Raw genomic sequence first — 16,716 nt, 5'->3', positions numbered from 1 at the left:
CCGGAGGATCTTATCCAGTCCAAGCCAAAATTCACCATCGAGGAAACTTCCAAAACCATGTTTGTAGTCAGCCCAACTGCGGTTGAAATCAACGGAACCAGTTAGTCTTCTCTGGAACACTGTCTAGCCTCCACCGTCTGTTGTCTGGTCACAGTATACATCAAAGGCTTGTGAGTTGTCAGGTTTGATTGTATAAATACCATTGATTCTCTGACCAGATCTATGCAGCTCAGCACAATTTTTAACTGTTGAATAAAAATACGAAAGTTTCGTCAACAAAGTTGCTCGTAAATGAGCAGAATGGAAATAAAAAAGGCCGAGCATCGTAGATGAGAAAGGAATCTGACTTCCGTCGACCACATCCTATGCCTCTGTGTGACGATTGTCTTTGAGTCAATTTTGATTTGCCTTAGTTTTAGTGCACAACCTCGCACGTGTATGATTTGTCTACACAGCCTGCAACTGATGAAATTGATGCAGAGAAATCGAACGAGTGGTAATTTAGCTCTCATCACCATGGTGTAAGAAGCTAATCTTACTTACATGTACACGCTGAAGATGAGATTAGAATCACCAACAGTATTGGCCCGAACAGCCAATTAGAAACTCTGAAAAGGGAATTCATCTTATATAATGTGAAGCTCTCTCTTGCTTTAAGCAACTAAAGGTTATAATATGAAACAGTGACAGACTGAAGAGACACCCTCATTTATAGTCTGGATTGGAATTGATTAGCTATTTAGGCCATTGCTGCAAAAGCTATTTTTGGGGGTGTACGAACTTAGTAAACATCACAACTCAGTGAAAGAGTATTCAGAATTGTCTGGGTCGACCACAGACCTTTCCGTGGGCGACGCGCTTAGGTGGGGCAGAATTTGGGGCAGTGGCTTTCGCGAATTACCGGTAGGAAGAATGAAACATCTCACGAGAAAAATTTATCTCAATTTGATCCCTACAATCAATTTGCGTTTGAAACTCTGACCATAACCAAGAAGTTGTGCATTGTCGGTTATGTAATGTTTAAAAAACGAGCAGGAGTGTTTTATCGGGTTTAAAACCACGAGGCGTAGCCGAGTGGTTTTTGACCCGATAAAACACGTGCTGCGAGTTTTTTGAACGGCTTCAAAAACATTCTTGGAAAAGCGTGTGTCAAGAGAGTTCATAACAATTATGCTTTCGTGAACGTTAGAAATTAGCATACGAGAAAAATAGATTTCAGTTTCAGATGATGTATTGTCTAATTTGCCTTTACCAGATTACTGTACTAATGGAATAGAGAATTTTTCCAGATGTGTATTTCACAACTGTACTATTAATTTGGTGCAAAAGTAAATTTAAGAACATGATAACACTCTATACAAGTTGGGAATTTTTTTCCGAGGTCGTTTCCTCACACATAAACTAGACCTACAATTCATAAATATGTAGCAACTGCTTCACTCTTTCTTTTTATGAACATTATCCTTGAGCGCACGAGTAAACATATTTTCTTAAGTGTGCTATTAAGTTCATCAAAGTGCTACCCACGCGAAGATTACGTTTTTCGTAGAGAATTTACATGAAATACTAAAGATCAGAAAGAGGAAATAAAGGTATTCTTTATTAAAGACCCTACTACTTATCGGCTTTTGTAGCCATCTTTAGATCAAAAGAAAAGTTGTGCAGAGTCGAACGCAGACTTCAGACAAAATTGTGTCATTTATCAAAACCATTACACATATCAGGTTGGGACTATTGCGTGCAAATGTGTTGTTACTGTCTGTTTATTTGCCGGGATAAATTAATTTGACCCAACTACAAAACGGAAGTGAATTAAAACCCTCAAGGTGCTCGTAATTCAATTAAAGCTATAAAAAGGTCCAAAAGTGATGGAGAACATTATGGGAAGTTCTTTATGACAGTGGTCGACTTCCGGGACTTTTAAACATCAAAACAGCCCAACAAGAAGCTGGATAATTTCTCCCGCTAAATATATCTTAGTTTTATTTTCTTGAAAAAAACAACAAACACACAAACAAACATACAAAAAAACCAATTTATGTTGCATGGCTTGGTGATTCGCGTGTTTCACTTTCGTATGGGGTTGGGCATGATTTCCGCCGTTGTTTCTAGAAAAGGAACCGGAGTGTGGGCTCGAACAATACTTAATGACTCAGCTTATCATATCCGGAATGTTTCATTATTTAGTCCGCAAGAATGATGACATCTTAGGCTCAGCTCATCTTTCGTTACTTTCTTGCTTAACGGGAAAAAATACTCCCAAAGGTTATATGGGAAGTAGTCTAAAGAGATCAAGAGTCTAATCCTTACATCAATGACCGTTTTTTATGCCTTAAGGGCAGAAGTCTGGAATGAAGTAACTCAGCCATTTGTTTACACTTGTGCGGTCAAATGTGAACATCACTCGGTCAGTTTCTCTCATATCTTTCTCTCAATATCACTCCGCAACTTGCCGTTATTGAAATACCATCTGGTTTGTTGCGCAGACTTATACAGTCACTTGGAAATTTTACTCTGTCAGCTGTACACACTTTGTTTTAGTCAGCTGCAAAAATTAGCTAGTTTATACTTTATATTTGCTAAAATGTAGACATCACTCCACCAGCTTGTTTTATCAGATGGCACGGAAACGGGCATAAGCCGTGTATTTTCGTTCACGAAAGCTAACAAACTACTTGCCAACCTATGACCAATAGTCCTTAGTACAGCCCTCACGCTCAGTTAGTAAGAAGTTGGTATTGACTTATTCGATTGGTTGTTATCATAAGTTGTTTTATTCGTGCCAGACTGGATTTCCTTTTCTTTCTCCCAACAGAGAGGCGGTAGCCGCACCCCTCGCTTGCCAGTACAATTAGACCAGTGACTGACTCTCTGATTTTTGGAGGAGGCTCATGGATATGGACTTGCTGATCTGTGAGAGGCAAATAGTAAGTAGTTAAATAAAAAGTCAAAGAGACTAGCAGTGATTTTAATGGTTGAAGGCCCATGCTAACTAAAAGAAGCAAAAAGTGTCATCTAATTATGAGTAATTACTGTTATTTCTGTTTGAAGCCAATAGATTTTCAGGGGCTGGAGCATCAAATTGCGTAACGAGCCCTTTTCATATAAATGGGGAATCAGAGTTTTTGAAAATACCTTTAAAAGACGTCGATCCCACAAAAATGCACCAACTGCAAAAACAGATGCAGATACCACGAAAGCGATCGCAGTCAGCTGAAAAATTGACAATCCAGTCCTTCTTGCCAGTGTTCCTGATTCAGATTTCAGATCTGGAAAAAGAATATAATCAGCTTATAACAAAGCTATTGATTCTAAAAAACTTCAATTACTTTGCTTCTGTTCAGCTCTTTTTAAATCAGCAACTTCTGATCAGGAAATTCTGCCCATCTCAGGCACGGGCGACGTCCCTTCTGGCAATTTGATAAGTTTTCACAAGGACAGAGAGTTAAAAGAAAGCGTTTATATAGGGAAGTAACCATTGTGGTCAGACACAATAAACGTAAGTAAGGCAGACTTTAGAAGTGCCTTAGACTATCGACGTTGCCGTCACAGTTGAGCCTATTTTCTTTTATACTTACTCTTAATGCATCTATTTGATCAAACTTTGTAGAATGTTGATGTCTGTGTCGAAACATTAGTTTAAATACATACAGCTAAGAAGGCAAGATAGTGACCTCTGTGTCACACAAAAGCTAAATCCATGATTTTATTACCTAAATCATTGACATGTAAGTTGACCTCGATTGATGCCTTTTCCCCTGCTATGTTACTTGCAGCACACTGATATTTGCCCCCATCCGCCTTCTTTACTTTTTCTATAAACAGTTGGTAATGAGTGTTTTGGTGACGTCGATCTCGAGTGATCATTGTCCTTGAAGTAGATTGGACATCATATGAATTGTTATCCTTGATCCACCTGACGGTTGACTGAGGATGACCAGTGGTAATACAATTCAAAGTAACGTCAGAACCGATGACAACACTTATGTTCCACCGATCTTTAACAACTTGAGTTACAGTTTGAGTGCCTGATGGGTGGAAGTTGGTCCCTGGGGTGGATTGCGTTGAATGCCGATCATTGCCCCCTGTACATGAGATGCTTGGCATGGGATGACTCTTGGCGGTGCAGATAAAAGTTACACTAAAACCGACAACAGCGCTTTGGTTTGTGAGATCTTCCACATTTTGAATAGGTTGGAGGTCTGAGGAATGACAGTGAGGCAATTATTGTTGCTATGATAGCTGCAGGTTCCCAAACTCTCTTGCAAATATTTTAGAAGGAAGGAAGACACGCCTAAGGAGTGGCATAAGGCAATTAAATAGCTGGAAACGAGTCCTTCCTATTTCCAAAGGTAGTTGGTAAGTGACAAATCAGCAGTTATTTCTCATATTTTAAAGCAGGAACGATCCTAAGTTCTTGCTGTCATTAAATTTCCCTTTCAAGTCAATTTATGCCTTTTTCTTCAATTTTATGTCTTTTCTTTTCCATTTGTACGGTGATTTTTTCTCCATCTCACCAAACTAATATTCTGTTAGTCACTTCAGTTTGAAGGTAATTTTGTTTCATAACCTCCCTTTTGACGAGGAAAAGTTATAAAGCTTTTCGGATAAATCATCTGCACAGTTTTAAGAATAAATTGTCATTTTCAGGCGCAAAAAATGAATGCCTCTTACCTAAATCCTCTGTGAATAAGGAAGACACTCTTGATACCCTTACTCCGGCGCTGTTATTAGCCACGCAGTGGTATTTGCCACTGTCTTCCATCTTAGTTCCTGTTAACAAGAGCTGACTGCGAACGGTTTTGTTGTCTAACAAAATAACCTTCTCCTCTACCCTTGGGTTGGTTTGTAAAGCATATGGATCATCGTTCTTCACCCAAGAGATGGTTGGCCTGGGATAACCGGTGGCAGTACAATTGAAAATTACACTGGAATTGATAAAAGCACTTTGGTTCTTTGGATATTCAATAATTTGAATGTTTTGGGCTCCTGTAGAACAAAAGTGAGACAGTCGTTAAAGTTTATTTTTGTGAGAACAAAGATACATAAAGGAGTTGTAACATTGAAGGTTGTTAAGGGTTGGTTCAAGTGAAGACAGGTGTCTAAACCCCTAACACTCGTTATGTTGTATCGTCAACAGCTTGCGTAATACATAAGAAAAGGCCAGACATTCAGTTATTAGACACTGAGATCAAGAGCGAAAATGTCCTCTCGAGTTATTTTCCATCAAATTTTATGTAGCCATATTTTTTTTACAATGTTCCGTAAATATAAGAATTAAAATTTTGTGGCTTAAAGATCGTTAACAACACCCAAGAAACTTACAGCTAGAATAAAAATCTCATTTTGACATGACGTGATGGACTGCTGATAGAGTTGTTTCTTTTCTATCTTTCGTTTTTTTACTCGACCCGTCTTACTCAAATATTTTTCATGATCTTTGTCCCGCTTTGTTATTTACCTTCAGGACGAATTTCGACTGATTCTCTCCTGCAGTGTGCACGATAACCATTTCCTGCTTCACACGTGTAACTTCCAAGTTGATCTGCCGTTAGTTTTTCGATCATTAATGTGCATCTATGTTTTAACACCATGTGTCTACCTTGTACACATCTGTATCCAGTTGGCTTGTCCTGTGGATCGTACCACTGAATATACTCGATCCATCGATCGTAATATCCTGCATCAATACTCCTGGGCTGCGCCGTACAAGTCAAATTAACCGCAGTACCTACAGATAGTTCGTGCCTTGGTGGATTTATGGAAATCTCTACATCAGGTATTACTGGAGGAGGGAGAAAGATAGTCTATTAACATATGTAACATAAAGAATTTGGCAGCGGCCATTCTGAGCTTAAAAAGATAGATTGCCAGTCCGAGAAAAACCCAAAATACCTCCACTACTTACTGGTCAGTTTAGTGTTGCAATTCATGCCCGTGGCATGAGGGAGATTCAAGAGACCGCTCGTCACTATAAGGACTACCAGAAAAGGTTTAGAAAGATTATCTGGCCAAGTATTGAATTCCATCAGTACAAGTTGGCGAGTATCTGTGAGTCTTGTTCAAATAGCCTGCAAGGAATATTGATAGCGTAATAAAGAAAAAAATGTAGCATTCTTAAAATAATGAAATTTCATCGTCATGATCATAATCTCTTTTTTTAACACAAGTGGTTGAGATAAATTGCTGACTCCCGAGGAACGCAATAACGGTCAAATCGTTGAAATTTTTTCAAAAACAAGGAAAGAACGAAAGAAAACCTAAAACAACGACAAAAAAAAAAAAAAAAACACAGAATCGAATAGGGTCAAACTAAGTTAACTCTAATAACCTGATTATGGTGAGCTAAGTTGATTATAGTACATAGATTATAATCGCTCAGTTTGATACCTTTCTTTTTTAAGAATACCGTGCAGTTACATTACCAATATTTTTTATATCTTTTTGCTCTATTTTTGATTTTTCGAGTTAACATTTACTGTGTGTCAATTAAGAAATAAGCTTTGGACAGCCTTTGTAGTCTGGAAACACAGACAAGTTTGGGCGCTAATTGTACATGAATTTAGCCTTTGTACTGGCAGCAGCACTAGAAACAGAAGCTTATGAAATCTTACACCGTGACTTTTGGTGACTTGCTTATTGTGGTAGCTAGTCTTCCACAAAAACTCAGCGAATATCATTGAAAGAAAAACAGCAAAAAACTACAACTTTGACAATCATTACGGTAGGGATTACTTGCTGTAAAAATCCCTTAAGAAAAAGCTGACTGGCTATCAAGTGAACCTCAGTAAACCCAAATGTAGTTTTGACGGGTTTTGGCGCCCTTGTCGGTTTGTAATTAGCTTCGACGGCGATTTTCTTCTTTCATCTTCTCGTTCTTACTCAACAGATTAAGACGTCTTAATCGTCTATCAAAATACCCATTTATGGAAAGGTATGTCACGAGGTGCCTGATAGGTGCATTAATGTTCTGAAAAACACTGACCCCAATTTTCTTTTTCGTTGTCAAATACTTGGTAAACAACGCAAACCAGACTAAAAGATGCGTGGCATGCCACTACGTTAATTCTAACGATTCCATGTTAGGTCTCATACCACAGACTTAAAAACAAAATACGAATCAGGTAAGAACTGTCGAATTCTTAAAGCGAAGGAAGCCTAGAGTTAGTTTAGAGGAAAGATTTTGTTCAGCTCTGTCAAGTGGGATTGAGGGTTAGTGTGCAGAGAGATGAAAGTTATAATCAATTGTCGCGTGTGAGCCGGGCTCTTACCTTGACTGTCCTTAGTGCTCCGGGAAAGTAGTGCTGAAGCTTCCTTGAATTACTGGTTTTATTCTCCAACCTACAAAAAGTATCATTTTTCGAGAAGTGGGCATGGAACGCTCTGGAAAATTTCGGTTGTTTGTCAAGGATTACTACGTTACAATCCGGTAATTAAACCGTCAGGCAGCTTTTTTTAGGCGCCAATCTACCACGTACATCGTAACTCAACGCTCCGGCTGTCTTTTTTATCAATTCCAAATCATAGCTTTTACTTTAAAATTTTGGGCGAATTAGCCTTCATTACAATGTAGTCTGGAGAGTAAGTGACATGGTGTTATGACAGGAATAAGAGCGATAGCAGAGCAAGCTTGAAATGGCAGAAATCGCCGGAAACTACGACGGACAAACAAGATGTGCGGAAGTTCTATTGAGTTTACGTGCAGAATGTTCATATTTCGAAATATTTATCGCTGTAAATCGACCGCATTTCGCTCCCCATGCTATTCCTTGTAACGTGTTCAAATTCTCAAAGGTTCCTTTCGTAACTTAACACCGAGTCACATAACGCGTGATGCTTTCATGAATTACTCGTTTGCTTCTACTCGAGACGCAAGCTTGGGCTGCCTGTGTTATCTGAAGCAAAAATTCAATGGTTATGTGGAACGGTCAAAAAACAGCTCAAGTTCTTAGTGGTGTATGAACATTCCGTTTTATTCTCAAAGGGGCATAACCATACCTTTTATTTTATAAGAAAGAACCCACGACCCGCATAAAAACCTAACAACGAAGATCAGTAAATACTCCAGCAGAAATTGTAAAAAGCTTGTGATTGCTATTATTTCCTTTGCAAAGGTCCGCTTGTTAGAGATTCGCCCACGTAAACGAAAGCTTTTACTGACGTGTTTGTTTGGATCGGAGGCTTTTAACACCCATAAAGATACAGGTCAAATGATCATCAAAAGCGATTTTGTTGACACAGCCAGTATATTTTTCTTCTCTAAATATGTTTAGTCACTAATTCCATATGTTCTCATCAGGATAATATAATTGAACATCATTATTATAAAATACTATAATAGATTACTTTTACTTTATAAGATCCTTTTAATGCCTATAATGTACATCCCTTGATATTTTGAAAGGTTATAGTGAACATTCATGTTATTAAAGCATCTACAGTTAGTAATGAATTTCCTGAACACCTGTGATGATAAAAAAAAAGACCCTGTCCTTGCATAAATGACAGAAAACACAAGGGATGTTTTCAGAAAGTGTATAAAAATGTTTAAGTATGAGATTGAACGTAAAGATTTTGCATTTAAGATTAAGTGGATTGGAGAAATTTAGCACGTTTAGTTATTTTAAATGCCCCAGTTTTCTATGTTTTTAACTTTTTTAAGTGCATCTTTTTTTTCTTCTGGTCATTTTTTCCCCCTTCACATAGTTTTCAAAGTTTACCTGGTTAGTCTTTTAATGCATTTGGTGATTAAATTTTAATTTACTGTTGAGAACATCTACAGTGTTTTTTGTCAATGCCAAATCCAAGAGCAATTTTGCGAGCATTGCTTTAATAATAGGTTCACATGCACACATTTATAGATAACTGAAAAGGAAATAGGGAGGGCATTGACATCTGTCCCTTTACGTACTTTTGCAACTAGAGAAAAACACACCTGAAATTCCTCAACTCAATGTATTTCAGAAAATCTTACAGCTAGATTTAGTGTTGGAAGGTGCTTTTGTACCTGGAACTTGCAACCTGTACTATAGAGGTGGATGGTGTGTTCCTTTGCAAGGTCTCACCTAGAGCTCTATTGCTAGATTTGACAGCGGAAGGTGCTTTTGTACTCTGGAGCTTGCAACTTCTACTATAGAGGCCAAAGGTGTATTTGTCTGTAACGGCACAACTAGGGCAGGGGTTCACCTGGTGTTCTATTACTAGATCTAGCAGTGGAAGGTGCTCAAGTACTCTGGAGCTTGCTATTTCTACTATAGAGGCAGAAGGCGTGTTCCTCTGCGAGGTTTCACCTGGAGTTCTATGACTGGATTTAGCAACGGAAGGTGCTTTTGTACTCTGGAGCTTGCAACTTCTACTATAGAGGCAAAGGTGTGTTCCTCTGCAGCCCTGGGCAAGGACTCACCTGAAGTTCTATAGGTAGATTTTGTGGCGGAAGGTGCATAAGTACTCTGGAGCTTGCAACTTCGACTATAGAGACGGAAGGTGTATTCCTCTGTGGTGCTACAACTAGGGCGAGGTTTTACCTAATGTTGAATAACTAGATTTGGTGGCGAAAGGTGCTTTTGTACTCTGGAGCTTGCAACTTCTACTATAGAGGCAATAGGTGTGTTCCTCTACAAGGTCTCACCTGGAGTTCTATAGCTAGATTTGGCAGCAGAAGGTGCTCAAGTACTCATTAGCTTACAAATTCTACTATAGAAGCGGAAGGTATTTCCTCTGTGGCACCGCAACTAGTGCGAGGTCTCACTTGGAGTTCTATTACTAGATTTGGCGGCAGAAGGTGCTTTTGTACTCTGGAGCTTGCAACTTCTACTATAGAGGCAAAGGGTGTGTTCCTCCGCAGCCCTGGGCGAGGACTCACCTGTAGTTCTATAGGTAGATTTTGTGGCGGAAGGTGCTCAAGTACTCTGGAGCTTGCAACTTCTACTATAGAGACGGAAGGTGTATTCCTCTGTGTCGGTACAAGTAGGGAGAGGTCTCACCTCGAGCTCTATTAGCAGATTTGGCGGTGGAAGGTGCTTAAGTACTCTGGAGCTTGCAACTTCTACTATAGAGGCAAAAGGTGTGTTCCTTTGCAAGGTCTCACCTGGAGTTCTATTGCTAGATTTGGCAGCAGAAGGTGCTTTTGTACTCTGGAACTTGCAACTTCTACTATAGAGGCTGAAGGTGTGTTCCTGTGCGGTAGTGTGACAAGAGCAAGGTCTCACCTGCAGTTCCAAGATTTGGTAGTGAAAGGTGTATTTGTACTCCGAAGCTTGCAACTTCTATTTCAGGGTTGCAAGGTGTTTTCCTTGGTAGGGGCTCTGCCATTGTCACTGTTAGTCCAGATTTACACTTGTTTCATTGAATTAGGAATAAAGGAGTGTTTTTCTCACTTAAGTATCCTTATCAGTTGTAGTATTGTATCATTTCAAAGATATTTTATTTTAATATTAAAATAGAATTAAGGAACTGAAAGAAATGCTGAGAAGTCTTAACTTCCCATTTGTTAGACAAAACTTGGACGTTAAATTCTCCTAGAGAAAGACAAATGAAGATAATCTATTTCTGTAATCAATGATTCTTTGAGCCAGGGATGCTTCCACTCTTCTCCTATTTCCTTCCAGGTGTCATTCAAAGGAACTGGCCCTTTACAAACTGACAAAGATCTTAATTCAACCATTGGGACCAGAGGTATGTTTTGATTGGTTTTTGTTCTAGCCTTGCAAGTGCTTTTCACCTCTTATCTAGCTTGAATGCTTTAGAGTAATGCAAACAACACCATTACTACTGAAAGTAAAGTAACCAGGAAAGTTTGTATACTAAATTAAATTAATAAAATTGTACACTAAAATGGTGTTAATGACCCATTTTCATCTTGTTTAAAAAGAGTGAAAAATAGATGTGCTCCACCATTATAATTGGATAGTTACAAGTAGATGTACACAGAAAATATTAAGATTTTTTCCCAATATTGGAATGTTATTTGACTTTGGTATACATTAAAGAATGTCCTCATCATTTGGAAGTTTAGGTCATCAGTTTTTCAAACTTCTATAATCAGGGTGACCACAAAAATAGTGTGGTCAATAGCCAGGACTTGATTGAAGAAATACAAGTAAATAACATTACATATTAGTTTAACAATACTTCAAAAAATTCAATTTTGCAGATGATAGTAACAAGAGCATTGGAAAGAAAGTTAAGAAGATGAAGAAGAGAATAAAAGAACTGGACAAAAAGGCAACAAAAGGGGAATCAAAAGACACAGATGACAAAAAGAGGAAAAGAAAGAGAAAACCAGAAGACAACAACAAGTCAAACTTAAATGCAAAAAAAATGAAAGCCAAAGAAGATGACATTGAAATGAACAAAATAAGTAGACGTCAAATGAGAAGGCTAAGAGCTAAAGAAAAAAAGAAAAGTAAAACTAATAAGTAGGAAAATCTATCTTAGGTTTTATTGCAAGTGACCATCTATATATATGTATTTCCATTAAAACATTTTTTAGCTATTTTTCTCTAAAGTAAACTTGAAAAAAGGAAACTTTTTATGGACCTTAGCTAGTTATACAACACAAATGTGAGAGAACGAGTCGTACTGCGACTTGCTCCCTCACATTTTGGCTACAACATTTAATGAACTGAAATCAAGAGTCTTAACCCTTTAAATCCCAAGATCTGATAGTTAATTCTCCCCTCTAGCTGCTACTCATTTCCTCGCTAATTAGTTATGAGAACTTGCTGCTAGATCAAGATAGCAGCTTCAACCTGACAAGATTGAATATTCACATTATCTGTTTGCTGAATAATGTATGGATATTGTAGGGAGAAGTTTTGTGTTAATCACTTCCAGGAGTTAAAGGGTTAATGCATTGTTTTTATATCTCACTCGTAGGGAATTAATTTATCATCACCTCTCTAAAATACTGAATGTCATTGTATAATTTGTTTAGTTTGATTTCAAAGCAACAGGTGTAAATTAAGATTTTTTCACTGATGATGATGTTTAATGTCGTTCTTTTTATTTAAGATTTTTACCTGATGTCCGCTGAATTGTACTCTGTTTGCAAGACAACTTTTTGCTTTAAATACACAACCATTAATACAAAAGAAAGAGAGCCCATAACATGTCATTAACCTTGCTGTTTTAAAATAAAAGATGGGCTTTATACATTGAAGTTGAGTGGTTACTGATCCCTTGCTTAGTTTGAGCTGGTCAAGTGGTTAACCCTTTACACTCTTACATTGTCAGTCATATTCTGTACCCTGTCTTCTTTGCATCCCATTGGATCCCATTTCTTATAGTACAGACAAGGAGAATTTGTTTGACAATCAGGAGCCTCTTAAATTGGAGTTAATTTCCACCATTGTCTTGACTTTTACATTTGATCCAAGGGTGATACTGTAAGCAGAAAGGAGAAGCCAGTCGCAATTTGGGGGTTTTTAAGGGTTCACTGATGGAAACAGCGAATGATAACCGAAATTTAGCATTTTCGTAGACCGTGCTTGAGATAGTGCTGTCAAATTACGCATTTACTGAGCAACAGCAAATGCATAATATTTAGTTTGACGTTCATTGAGCCGTAGAAGGCTAGATTTGTGAAAAATACGACGATTTTTTTGGTTTAAAACTAATGTACAAGCACACAATATTCGTACATTTTATGTGTTTCGGCTTTCAATTATCAGCTTATGTAACCGCGTGTGCCAGGTACACATAGTTCAAGAGTTTGCTACACAAAGGTATAACATAACTAGTGGCTAGATTCTATGTGCATACTACGAGTAGAGATTTCATAACCCTACCTCAACAGTCATAACCTCCAAATCAGTGCTTGCTTCAATACTTGCGAAGAAGTGGTGCTTATCGTTTTTGTAAACTGAGTGAACAACTACCCCTAGCCAACGGTGTACCGTGGGAGGTCTGGGACGGAGTCAACCCTGGATAATCCGACTCGTGATTGAGGAATTAATCAAACTCGATCAAACACTCGATTAGTGATGTAGGTTATTATAGGCCTCGATTCTCGATAAGTCTTAATATAAAGCACGGTGATAAGTCGAAATCCATTTAGATAGTAAATACAGACATGGGAAATAATATCAGGCTCGGAAAATAATATCAGACACGGGAAATAGCAGACAATGAGGAGGTCTGAAAGAGGCCAACAATAACGGACCCTGTTAATTGATTTCCGACACGAAAATTAATTTTTCGATAGGGGAAAATACCCAGACTGAATTTTGAACGGTATGTTACGCCATAATTCTTGGGTTCACACAATTTACTGTGGAACTAAGATATTTCACCAAAAATGGTCAAATACAGTGTTCCCCTATTAATTTCTCCACCTTTGGTGCATTGTCTAATATTACGCCTTAACTGCTCAGTTCACCCTTACTCCGAATTACTGTATTTTCTTGTATAAATTGCGTTAACCTCATTTTCGCTTTAATCGATTGTTCGCAACTTTTGGTCCTGGTTTTATCCGCCACTTTCTTCACCGTATGCCATTTGCCTTTCTGGTCGATCAGGTGTCTTAATCAAGTCATAGGGTCGAAAAGTTCATTTCGAAAGCTCAAAGAAAATTTCACTGGTCTGATTTTCATTTCTGATGTTCTGGAAGCGCGGGTCACATCTTTAAGATCTAAATATCTCCAATTAATCATTCCTGTTCAGTCGTATCCATAAATTCCTTTTGAAGAAAGTTGTATGCTTTTTTATGATCGTGCAACGGAGTTAATTTTCATAGTTGTTTTTGTCGACTTACTTGCAATATTTTCAATGCTCAGTGGGTACTTAGCCGTTCCGTTCGCATTTCGGCTACAAATATTTCTACAAATAGTTTTCTCTCATTTGATTATAGTCATTGCGTTGTCAGTGTTGGGAATTCTTAAATACCAACGACAGCCACACTTGTTGATTAAAAAGAATGTTATAACTTACTGAAATGCTCTGAATCGATCGATCAATCCAGAATTGACAAATAACGTTTTACCCTATGCATGAAATAACAGAAGAAAAAGTGCAAAGAAATTTAGTGAGATCAACAGTAGTCCTTCAATCAAAAGCGTAAATTTCTTAATATACATGAGAAGTTCAGAAAACAAATCAGTGTTGTCCGGGGAAACATGTGGACGCGCTCTTTTACCATCACACCCTTTCTTTCATTGTTCCTCGTTTTGTCCGCCTCTCTTCTCGCCGTTTGAATTCTGCAGGTCTGATTATCATTTCTGATGTTTTGGGAGTGCGAGTAGGATCGTCAAGATCTAATTGTCCCCAATGAATATTTCCGTTTTCTTTGCTTCCATAAATTCCGTTTAGATTTGAACGAATAGCACAGTCTTCCGGGAACCACCAGCTTTCCCCTACTTTTTCAGGACAGATGGAATGCTTTTGATCCCAGGTTCTAAACTTTGAGCCATTATGATCACGGAGAGAATCACTGATAGTCGCATCTGTTAAAAAAAGTAAGATCCACTCATAAATTATTTGAAACTTTTGCGCAATGTTTGTCAAGATGAAGAAAAATGGGAAAAAAAGATTTTTTAATCTCGAGAAGATGAGTAAGTAAAAAAAAGGGAAAAGAAAAACGTGAATCTAAGCATTGCGACATTGAGCTTTAATACTTGCATTACAGGTCAGATTTTCAGACCCTTTGCTGAGTCAGGGACTCGTTAAAGGACATACTACACGAAATCTATTCATTAGTGTAACACGCACATATACATGCGGTAATATGCTCACAAAGTGCTTAGTCTAGACGAAAACGAATACAGGAAGAAATAGTGGAAGTGATTTATTGTTAAAAAGCTCATATGAGGCTTACTTCGATAGTAACGAGGGCTATAACTGAGCTCTTCAGTTTAGTCATTTTGTTGATACTCGATGGACTAAATTCATCTTCTTTACCCTCTGGCTTTGATTTCAAGACCGAGAAAACCAGTCAAGTCCCGAGAGTAAGAGATCTTAATCGTTTTGTCTGTCGACTGATAGGTACTACAATCATTTTCTTTTTCTTCTTCCCCAGAGAGTCGTATACTTTTGCTTCACTGTTTCATTTATTGTTACGCAACGAAGCTACTTCTCATTAATTGTTGCTTTTATTGACTTACTTGCCAAATTGCCAATGTTCAGCTGGTACTCAGCCGTTTCGCTCCCAATTCCAAACCATTTATATTCAGCGTAAACAATTGTTTTAGAATCGACCCCCAGATCCACTCTAAGCCTGTTGTTTTTATTCTTTTTAGTCAGCCGGAGGATCTTATCCAGTCCAAGCCAAAATTCACCATCGAGGAAACTTCCAAATCCATATTTGTAGTCAGCCCAACTGCGGTTGAAATCAACGGAACCAGTTAGTCTTCTCTGGAACACTGTCCAGCCTCCACCTTCTCTTGTCTGGTCACAGTATACATCAAAGGCTTGTGAGTTGTCAGGTTTGATTGTATAAATACCATTGATTCTCTGACCAGATCTATGCAGCTCAGCACAATTTTTAACTGTTGAATAAAAATACGAAAGTTTCGTCAACAAAGTTGCACGTAAATGAGCAGAATGGAAATAAAAAAGCCGAGGATCGTAGATGAGAAAGGAATCTGACTTCCGTCGACCACATCCTATGCCTCTGTGAGACGATTGTCTTTGAGTAAATTTTGATTTGCCGTAGTTTTAGTGCACAACCTCGTACAGGTATGATTTGTCTACACAGCCTGCAACTGATGAAATTGATGCAGAGAAATCGAACGAGTGGTAATTTAGCTCTCCATAACCATGGTGTAAGAAGCTAATGTTACTTACATGTACACGCTGAGGATGAGATTAGAATCACCAACAGTATTGGCCTGAACAGCCAATTAGAAACTCTGAAAAGGGAATTCATCTTATGTAATGTGAAGCTCTCTCTTGCTTTAAGCAACTAAAGGTTATATATAATATGTAACAGTGACAGACTGAAGAAACACCGTCATTTATAGTCTGGTTTGGAATTGATTAGATCTTTAGGCCATTGCTGCAAAAGCTATTTATGGGGGTGTACGAACCTGGTAAACATCACAACTCAGTGAAAGAGTATTCAGAATTGTCTGGGTCGACCACACACCTTTCCGTGGGTGATGCACTTAAGTGGGGCAGAATTTGGGGCAGTGGCTTTCGCGAATTGCCGGTAGGAAGAATGAAACATCTTACGAGAAAAATTTAACTCAATTTGATCCCTACAATCAATTAGCGTTTGAAACCTTGACCATAACCAAGAAGTTGTGCATTGTCGGCTATTGTCGAAAGAATATTTCGTATTAAAAGTCACAAGAAAGTTCTCTTGTTGACTGTTGTGCTGATAATCGAATACCTATGTTGTGCTACATTGAAATATATATATTACTGGTATTTAATAATTAGTAATAGTTATTATCTGATTGAGTTCTCCCACATCATTTCCTCTGCTTGATAATTTGACAGTAATCGTTACCGCGGGATTATAAACTGGGTCATGGGGATAAAGTTATCTCAGTTTATAATTTCTTGTCATCACGAATACGCCACCGCCAGGAGTTTTGTGATGTTGAACTTTCCAGAGTTATGCTTAACGTGGGTGTTAATTCCTTTTAATAGCTAAACACTTGTCTAATTGTTAGAAAGATACTTAATCAGCTGCATTGTTATTCTGATACTTGGACTGAAGGGTTTAGGGTCCAAAAATCACCTGATGTGATTCTCCAAGGGCAATTTTTAGCAGAC

The 16,716-nt window shown here is 38.1% G+C and overlaps 2 protein-coding genes across 2 annotated transcripts; both read right to left on the bottom strand.

Annotated features, from left to right (window-relative positions):
- Positions 1-2,832: 2,832 nt before the first annotated feature.
- LOC136279941 (peroxidasin homolog) lies at positions 2,833-6,036 on the bottom strand. The gene is made up of 6 exons (XM_066164436.1): positions 5,909-6,036; positions 5,462-5,785; positions 4,675-4,989; positions 3,714-4,202; positions 3,136-3,269; positions 2,833-2,911 (listed from the first exon to the last, which is right to left on the bottom strand). The coding sequence occupies exons 1-6, from the start codon at positions 6,027-6,029 to the stop codon at positions 2,852-2,854; spliced, it is 1,443 nt and encodes a 480-aa protein (XP_066020533.1). The 5' UTR covers positions 6,030-6,036; the 3' UTR covers positions 2,833-2,851.
- An 8,100-nt stretch (positions 6,037-14,136) lies between these two features.
- On the bottom strand, positions 14,137-15,862 carry LOC131775997 (angiopoietin-related protein 7-like). The gene is made up of 3 exons (XM_066162718.1): positions 15,781-15,862; positions 15,099-15,482; positions 14,137-14,441 (listed from the first exon to the last, which is right to left on the bottom strand). The coding sequence occupies exons 1-3, from the start codon at positions 15,860-15,862 to the stop codon at positions 14,137-14,139; spliced, it is 771 nt and encodes a 256-aa protein (XP_066018815.1).
- Between the last annotated feature and the right edge of the window lie 854 nt (positions 15,863-16,716).

The sequence above is a fragment of the Pocillopora verrucosa genome, chromosome 1 (genome assembly GCF_036669915.1).
Source record: "Pocillopora verrucosa isolate sample1 chromosome 1, ASM3666991v2, whole genome shotgun sequence".
Classification (NCBI taxonomy): domain Eukaryota; kingdom Metazoa; phylum Cnidaria; class Anthozoa; order Scleractinia; family Pocilloporidae; genus Pocillopora; species Pocillopora verrucosa.
This window is presented reverse-complemented; position numbering and strand designations above follow the sequence as displayed.